Raw genomic sequence first — 9,225 nt, forward strand, 5'->3', positions numbered from 1 at the left:
AATTAATTTTCATATTTTTGCCCTTAAAAGAGAATATAAGATGCTATAACACTATTTTAACGTTTTAAGCGCACGGTGTGAAGCACCTGGCGCAGATGGATTTAGGGGGTGTACAAATCAACATTTGCTAGGCGCATGGTTCAAAAGGGTTGTACTTAGTGTCTTCGTTATTTGGACGTAACATGCAATAAACAAGTCAGTTTCATCTTCAGTTCCCTTTAAAGCCAGGCGCGTTTATGATGGTGGATTTGCACCGTAATATTTTAAGTGTGTGTGCGCGTGTGCGTGACAAGTATAGTGTGCGTAAGCCTAGGCACATTTTACTAATGCACTGTTAAAATAACTTCGCAATGCTGCGTTATTGACTTTAAATCAGGTTTTTGTCAGTCAATTGCGCAATCTCTTTCCGCTGCTTCAAGATAGCAATACTCCAAGAATGCACCTAAATTCACCTCCCTGTAAGACCAGTACGCCCTTGGGCGCAGGTGTATTTGCTATTTAAACGATGTGGGCGCTGGATGGGAAACTGACGACAGCGTTGGTCCTAAACAAGAAAAAAAACACATACATCAGGCTTTGCCGGGTGCAAGATAGGGCCTATGGGCTTTGTCAATTGTGTGAATGTCTCTTTGTCACCAATCATCACACAGAAACTTGAAAATTTCTACATTCAAAATACGTTATTCTTTTAATGTTTAATGCATTTAGGGGTTTCCCATATAAGCTTGACGATAAACATCTCTCTCTCTCGCTCTCTCTCTCAGATGCCGTGGCAGAGTGTGGAGCACGTGGGTGACCAGAGTCCTTATGTGACGTCAATCATCATGCACATTAAGCAAAATGTGCCGATCATCAGAGACAATCTGGCGTCCACGCGGAAATACTTTACACAATTCTGCATCAAGTTCACAAAGTACAATTCATACACACACAGGAATACTCACACCCTAGTTCTATCCATGAGCCATAATTAAAGATTCCCAAAGTTAATATATTTGTCACTTCTTTCTTTCCTTAGTTCTTTCATTCCCAAATTTATCAACCACCTGTTTAGATGTAAGCCTATCAGCATGGTGGGAGCTGAACAGGTTAGTTTAATTCATGTTATTTTATCATAAAGCAGCATTATGAGTCCTAATTTGAAGCACATTTTAAGTGTGCTATTAATCACAAAATGCATGCTTTACGTTCATTATATATACACTGGTATATATGTTTAATCGTGAATAACTGTTCTTATATGCCTGACCTTCTCTATTGTGCTTCCTACCCCACCAGCTCCTCCTTGACACTCACTCCCTGAAGACAGTCTTGCTGGATCTGCCCTCAATAGGCTCCCAGGTGCTCCGTAAGGCACCTGCCAGCTACACCAAGATAGTGGTGAAGGGCATGACACGTGCAGAGATGATCCTTAAGGTGAGGGGGTGGGGGACTTTTGGCTGTGCAGCTTTCAGGTGCAAATTTGTTTTAGGGGCAAAACCTTCCTTAGATGAATGTTGGAAAAACACTCAGCCTTGCTCTTAAGGCCAGTAGAGATTAATTTAAACAGTTTACCTTTTCCATATACACTCAGAATGAGCTTGTATCTTTAACTGACGGATTTTAATGAGAACCTGAAACTTTCTCTAAATACAAAAAGTTCCACTTAAAGACATTATCAGAGCCGCTTTATCTTTATGGGACCCTTCAGATTTTATGACATTGAACTTAGATGGCTCAATTCACGCTGGCCAATTTTACAACCAAACGCTTCACTTTCTGACCTTTTAAAGGCTTGAAACTGTACAGATCGCACAGCCTTTTGTGCGTGTGCGGTCTGAATGAGTTTTATTTATCTATTGTTTGGCATTGTACAGATTTAATGCTGAAACTCTGACATATTCAGTTAAACACAAGCTTTGGTTTTGATGTTAACACTTGACCAAGAATAGTCTTACACAATCTGCAGCTAACTGCTTTTTCCACTGATTGTGGTACCATCGTTAGAAACAATAAAAGACAATGTTTTGAGTGTTTGTGGTTTGACTGGCAAGCCATTATTAAAGTGTTTGTTTTGAGTCATTCACACATATTATCTACTTAGTTTATTTTTGGCAGAATAATCCTTCAATTGTGTCTTTAACACCACTCACAATAGCACTTTATTGACATGTTTCCATAAAATAACCCACCTCACATCGAGTTAGGAGGGAATCTGAATGGAGCTCATGCTCTACTGGCTAATGAGTGAGAGATGGGCCAACACAAGGCACACACATTATTTAACACAGCATGTGGTTGACCTTAAACCAGTGGAAAGGTGTGAGTGAGTAAATAAGTAGATCAGGCAACCATGCGTCTACTCACATATACTTGTGCAGTAGATTGGTTGTTGTTGTTTTCATTGAGGACAACATACACAGGATTCAGCCATTTAGCCTTGCCTCAGAATTACCAAATGAGACCCTAGAGGACACTGGTATGCGGCTGCTGTAGATTAACCACACCCTAATTAACTGTCTCTGGAGTGTACAGAAATGCACACGCATACACGCCTGTCCCTTAATTTCCCTTGGACTCCCGGGAGGTTTTTTTTCCTTCCTGAAGTTATCGGGGTTGGCATGTCTTGATGTCTGTAGCAGTTAGTGTGACCTGCTCTAATCTTGTTATACTATGCTATAATGTTATGGTATAATATTGTAACTCTTACACCCTGTCTAAAAATTGGGCCTCTAGGCACACTAACTTTGTTCTGTCTCAGACATTGACTGTTCAGCAAATCCTCTCACCATTTGAGATTTGATAGCCTCTTGACTTTTTTCTACTGGGATGCACACTATTCCATATGGCCTGTTTCAGACTCGTCTTTGTTCCCTGGGAAAATGCTTTGAATGTACTGTATATACAATTCCCACTCATCTGCCACACATTAAAAGGGCTTTCACATTATAGAATTATAGAATGCATTCACATCAGCTTTCACTGTCAGGTTTTTCTGAATTTGACTGCCAGCGGGCCCCTGCAGCTGGAATGTGATCTATATGGCTTCTGAAGAGCTCTTAACAGACGTAACTGACGCTGCATGAAGGCCTCCGAGTGATTCACTTCAATTACTGGGACAGCAGAAGACAAAATAATAATTGTAGAGGTTAGAAATCTGTTACCACAATAATATTAAAAGAAAAACGCAAACAAACATTCTATAGTAGACAATTGATAGTTATAATTAGACTGATAGACAAATGAAAGTCCTAATAATTAAGATCCAATCAGGCATTGCATCTTCCTGGTAGCAAGAAGGCATGCAAGGATGATGTCTCTGGGTTGCACACCTTCTAAAATTAACCACAAGTTTTAAAGAGCTTTACATAAATTTTGTCTGTTTTCTTCTGTTCTGGCCTTTTGAGAGAGAAATTTCATATAAGTGAAGAGAAGCTTTTGTACTGTGGCCAACATTTTACCCATCAACTTTGTGCAACATCAAGGTTTCTCACAGGTGATTGCTTCCACCTTAGGCTGAGATTGAAGCGTCTGAAAGACTAACCCATCGAAAGAGGGTCAATAAGAATTCCTCTGTTTAACCTCAACAATAGTTTTAAATTACACTCTGTGATGCTGTGACTTGAAATTAAATCTAGCTTACCCCCACCGAAAAATACTGCAATTCATTGGGAAAATTGAAGGAGCACTCTAAGGTTTTCAATGCTCCCTTTAACACCCACTGCAGGATTCCCTGCACACTTTAAGTTTTTAAATTCTTTAAACTGGAACAGTGTTATTTTTGCAAATTATAAACCTGCGTGAACTTGTATATATAGTCCAGAGAGATAAACTGGAGTATAAAAAAAAAAGCATCTTAAAATTAGCTAGTCATAGAATTACCTAATATTAGTGAAGTGCCCGTTGAAGATGTGCCTGTTTAGAACGGCCCAATTGCTCAGCCTGTGGTATTGCTGATTGTAGAATTCATCAAAACCAAATTGTACCCCAAAATTACTTACAGAAGGACCCCAAACCACTGACATATCCAACTCACCTGTACACCCTGTATACCCTAACCCTACTACTAACGCAGATTCAGAATGTAATCACAAAATAACACAATGACAATGTTGAGTAATCAGACATTAGCCTCATGGACTCATGGCAGTGCGCTACCCACCCGTGCGTGCGTGCGTGCGTGCGTGCGTGCGTGTGGAGAGACAGAGACAGTGTTGTATCTTTAACTAATTTAACAGTTCAGCAGAGGTGTTAATTTCCATACAAGTCTAGTGGCTTGACAGTGAATGGTGAACTAGGGGAATTGATTCGTGGTGGTACATATTTTTTGCAATGGTAATGTTATTAGTTAGCAGTAGACTTAATTAATCCTACCTGGGGTAAGTCTGATGGAAAGGGCTGTGTCTGCCTGGTTCAGCTCTGAAATTTTCTCGCATTGCACAGCGCTGTGAAGAAATTCTCTCCGAGATTATTACTTTATATTCTGCCTCTGTTTAGAAATGGTGAATGTAGTCTACAGCTCACAGCAGCTTAACCCTATATAGTGTCTGGCTTTTGTTTACTGTTTGCAAATGGCTTTTTGTTGACATGTTAAAGCGTAGCGCCTTTTTTTTTGCAATGTTTCTTTCAGCTATTTGCCCGTGCTCCAGGAAAGTGAAGAAAATTAAGTTTGGTGTATCCAGCAATCATGTAACTAACGTTGGAAGCAGGAAAAGAGTTTCTGCAATTTATAGATAGATATGAGCTGACACTCCATAATTCCTCTATTTGCTGCTTTTACTTGAGTGGTATGAGATTGGGCTGGTATTTTAATGGGAAGCCTATTTTGTGATCGCAGAACAATACACAAAAATAACAACTTTAACGTGACCTGTACACAAATCAATAGATTAAATAACGTGACCATTTCAACAACTGCCATGAGACTTGGCTGGAGATTGAGCAATACAAAAAATAATTATTGACCAAATGTAGGTTAGGGTGTTTGTTGCTGAATGGTTTGCCATGTACACAGCTGCACATTTTTAATCCGGTAATACGGTTCTAGAGATGATTTTATGATTTCACACTAATCACAACTCTCCTCTTGATGTTCCAAATATATGTTCCAAGTATATTTAAGCAACTAAAATATGTAGGCAACTATGCATGTAAGTAGTAGTAACCTGTAAGTAGCATTCATTTTATTTTATTATTTTTTTTAGCCACTTGAGAGCAGTGAAACAAGTTGTAAACACAACATTGCAATATTATCACCTTATAAAGTTGTTACATGTTAGCAAAAAACTAGCACACAGACAAACAACATTTGGAGTTTGTGTTGTTGACTCCTGAGGTAAATTTGGCTTTGGAGTATTTGGCTTGTGTTCACCAGCTAGCAGCGAACTTATTTTCTTTCTTCTGTTGGGCAGGTAGAATACAGTAGTTTATCAGAGTGAGTTTACAAAAAACAGGCGCCTTCTGCCAAAAAGAGTGGAAAGACAGAACCAAAACAGTAACGTTTGGTGTCCTAAAACCAAAACATGGCGCTTAAAGCTGCCAAAATGGTCTGTAAAGCTGAGGGGAACTGTGACTATTAACTGTGGGTTATTACTACTAGCAACCCCTTACACATTACGCATGGTCATATTGATTAAAGCAGCTTTAAACTGATTCAGTATTTACTTGCGCTTCAGTTCACAGAACAGTTATCACTGTATTTTTAAGTTAAGTTTGCGATTCTTTGTGTAGCTATCGAAGTATCTCCTTTGAGTGTTAAGATGAATCTATCTGGGTTGTGTGTTTTGTGAGCCAGTGCTCAGTTATGTTTAAAGTACCTAGGATTCTTTCTGTCTGTCTGAGACGGCCTCTCCTGGCCGGTACGATGCCTGTGAAACGTGGCTGTTTTCCACGCTCTTCCAGCCCAGCCAACCATTGCTCCAGCTCTCTCTCCCACCTCTGAAGTTCTCTTCTGGGGAGTTCTTAAAAGGCAACCCCCCTTCCCCACCCTTGTTCAGCCTGAAACCCCCACCCCCCCACCCGCACCCCCTCCCCCATTACCCTTGGTTTCCCTTTTTATGCCCGTTTTCATTCTTAAACTCCCTCTCCTCCTTTCTTTCTAACTTTTACAAGGTCCCTACAGGCCTTTTTTTCTTGGCCTGACTCCAAGACAGTTGCTAAGTAAATCACTCAGTCAGCAGGGCTAGTATAAACGCTAAGAATTCCACACAATCCTGAGCCTTTCATGCCTACTCTTCCCTCTCTTCCTTTCCTGCTTCTGATTGCTAAACTCTCTCCCCCCCCCCCTGTGCAGCTCGCCTTTTTTATGTATTTTACCTTGAGTAAAAAGAGTGAACACTGAAAGGACAGATGGAGTCTTTTTCAGAAGTAAAGTAAAGGAGAAACATTTTGTGAGATGATCCCTGCGTGCATGCGTACGCATGAGATGGGAGGTGGGGGTCTGTCAGCCATGTGTTGGACTGCCTGCTTTGGAGCAGCTGCAAGAAATGTTACCCAAACCACGTTTTCCAGTCTCTATTGTTGGGGGGGGTAATATAGAATCCAATCCAGAAAGACATGTGCCCCATTAAACTTTTTCAGCCTGCTCTTGATTATGATTTTTGCTCAGACTCATTATACCCCCAAAATAATTACCGGTACAAAAGATTCTTGCCCACCGATGCACGGAGTAATTGGCATGTAAACAGGAAGGAGAAAAAAACAGTGAGTAGCTCCTAAATATAGAACCACAGTCTCAACTTTATTTGCAACTCAAACTACCTGGTTTTGTCAGTTTGTAGCCCCCCCTTTCCCTCATTTGAGCCATAGCTTCCCCATGTGGGATCATTTAAAGATCTCTTGAGTTGTCCCATGATGGTTCACAGGAAAAGAGGGAGGGGTGAAACCAACATTAAACTCTACTTTTCCGCAGGTGGTGATGGCCCCACATGAACCACCAGTGGTGTTTGTTGATAACTATATCAAGCTCCTGGCTGATGGAAATCCTGAGACCTTCCAGAAGATTCTGGACATGAAGGTCAGTTGTTATTTCTTTACTACATCAGTAATTCTAAAGGAATAGGTAGACATTTGTGGAAAAACAAGTAGCATTACTGTTCAGGGTTAGATGAGAAGATTGATACCACTCTCATAAATGTATCTTCAGTATGGAGCTTGACCTGGTTAGCTTAGCTTGTCAGGGGGAACGGCTAGCCTGGTTTTGTTTGAAGATCACAGAATCTGCCTACCAGCACCTCTAAAACTAACTTATTAATCTCCTATAACATCCATTTACTAAGCTTTAGAGGTGCTGGTAGGTGGATTTTGTTACCTTTGGACAGAGCCAGGCTAGCGATTTACCTCTGCTTCCGGTCTTTATGCTAAGCTAAGGACACCAGTTGCTGGCTGTAGCTTCAGCTTGGACATGGTTTGAGGCTGGTATTTATTTTCTCTAACTTTCAGCAAAAATACCAAAAAAGTAAATTGTGTATTTCCCAAAATGTTTTTGGTTTAAGAATGTAATTTTGAATTTTTCCAATAATTCTGTTTTGCGTATCCTATGCATAACCTGTTACTGTGAACCAACACACTCGCAGTTTTGCATTTTCCTCGTTTGGTGTACTGAAAGATATGCTTTGTGATGTCCCCTGTGTTTGTGTGTACTTGCGTGTGGATGTATGTGAAGGGTCTGAAGCGCAGTGAACAGAGCAGCATGTTGGAGCTCTTCAGGCAGAGGCTACCCACTCCGCCATCCGGGGCCGACGGCGGCTCCTCTCTCTTCAGTACGCCTACCCCTGAGCAGGAGTCCTCTCGCATTCGCAGACTAGAGAAACTCATCAAGAAGAGACTGTGAACAGACACCCACTGAAATCGTATCTTGAAAATGAAAGGCTGAGGGCTGGGATAGTCGTCACATCTCTTGCAGTAATTCATCTCAAAGACTTCATTATGCTCCATTCAGTTACCGTGGAGAAAGAGCAATAGGTTGACTGAATTTTCTGACTGACAGTAAAATGAACTCAAGCTGACACAGGATTATCAAGAAACTTCCGCAAACTCTCCTTGCTGTTGTCATTAAGTTCTGCAATTTCCCACCTTTCTTTCAGTGTATGCACTTAGAATAACGACTGTAGTGCTTGTCACTAAATCTGCTCAGAGAGCCTCTGGGTGCCTCTCTAAGTGTCTAATCCACAATGGTTGCAGGCACCCTGATCTTAATTTAAATGGTTTTCTGAACATTACACATTTTAAAGATCGACATTGGGTTTTCTCCAACTATTTTAATTTCAATTGGGGGATACCGAGTTGAAGTTTGTGTACAGTGTCGTTTGTTTGAACGGTGGCCTAAAACGAATCGCTGACTCCGGATTTACTGCGTCTTCAGTCAGACCTGAGGCTTTGTCTTTGCATTTAAAATCCCTCTAGGTTGACTTGGAAATTAGAACCAGCAAGCTAAAGTCTTTTAACTTGGGTCGTTGCCTGGGGTGTTTACGATATGTGTACATACATGTGTCATTCTTAATTTGTTTAACAGTCTGACATATTCTTTGATAATTTATTCCTCTGTCTCCTTTGCATTGACATGATAACAAGGTTTTGTTATTATAATGTATTAATCAATCCTTCCATATCCATAGGGCAAATTGCACTCAGATAACAGAATGGGTTTGTCTCAATACTTTGCTAAATGATCGCTGGGTCTCTGAAACTACTCCATGTATCCTCAGCAATGTCAAATACAGTAGATCACCACATTCTGGAAGAAAAAGAAAATTGGCTATTTATTTGGAGTCCGTGCCCTGATCACTGGTTTTAATGCCAATGGCTCTCAGTTGTAGTAAAACCAGTACATGTGACTGTATTAGTGTACACATTCCTGCCTTCAGGTACAAAATGTTGCTTGTTTGTATTGTCTGAATTGTATGCTACACAAGCAATTTTCAAAAACTATTAAAACATTGCCACCATTTACTCTTTTTTCCTCTTTTTTTTCAAATTTAATTGAACGTTATGTACAATACCAGGTATACTAGAGACCATCTTGCGATGGGCTCACACCAGCCGTGACGCCGAACAGGCCAGGGCCCTTCCTTACCTTTTTATTCCCCCCCTTACTTACAGCGACCTAGCGCGTACAAAACCCATTTTCAAATTCTACTTTTATTTTGATGTCAACTGCACACCTGTAAAGTTGTTGTGCCAGGGGCGTAAATTGGCTGTTGATCATTCCCAAGCCAGTGCCAGGATGAAGTAACTGTAAAGCTACCC

The 9,225-nt window shown here is 40.7% G+C and overlaps 1 protein-coding gene across 2 annotated transcripts in view; it reads left to right on the plus strand.

Moving 5' to 3' along the window:
• Positions 1 to 8,927, plus strand: part of vps53 (VPS53 subunit of GARP complex) — a 28,936-nt gene extending 20,009 nt beyond the window's left edge. For both annotated transcript variants that reach the window (XM_032509574.1, XM_032509575.1), the window contains exons 18-22: positions 765 to 913; positions 1,019 to 1,088; positions 1,279 to 1,416; positions 6,890 to 6,994; positions 7,643 to 8,927. In XM_032509574.1, the coding sequence (XP_032365465.1) occupies positions 765 to 913; positions 1,019 to 1,088; positions 1,279 to 1,416; positions 6,890 to 6,994; positions 7,643 to 7,810 (630 nt within the window). In that variant the 3' untranslated portion in view covers positions 7,811 to 8,927. The remainder of the gene's footprint in view (positions 1 to 764; positions 914 to 1,018; positions 1,089 to 1,278; positions 1,417 to 6,889; positions 6,995 to 7,642) is intronic.
• Positions 8,928 to 9,225: the final 298 nt, after the last annotated feature.

The sequence above is a fragment of the Etheostoma spectabile genome, chromosome 3, assembly GCF_008692095.1.
Source record: "Etheostoma spectabile isolate EspeVRDwgs_2016 chromosome 3, UIUC_Espe_1.0, whole genome shotgun sequence".
NCBI classification, from domain to species: domain Eukaryota; kingdom Metazoa; phylum Chordata; class Actinopteri; order Perciformes; family Percidae; genus Etheostoma; species Etheostoma spectabile.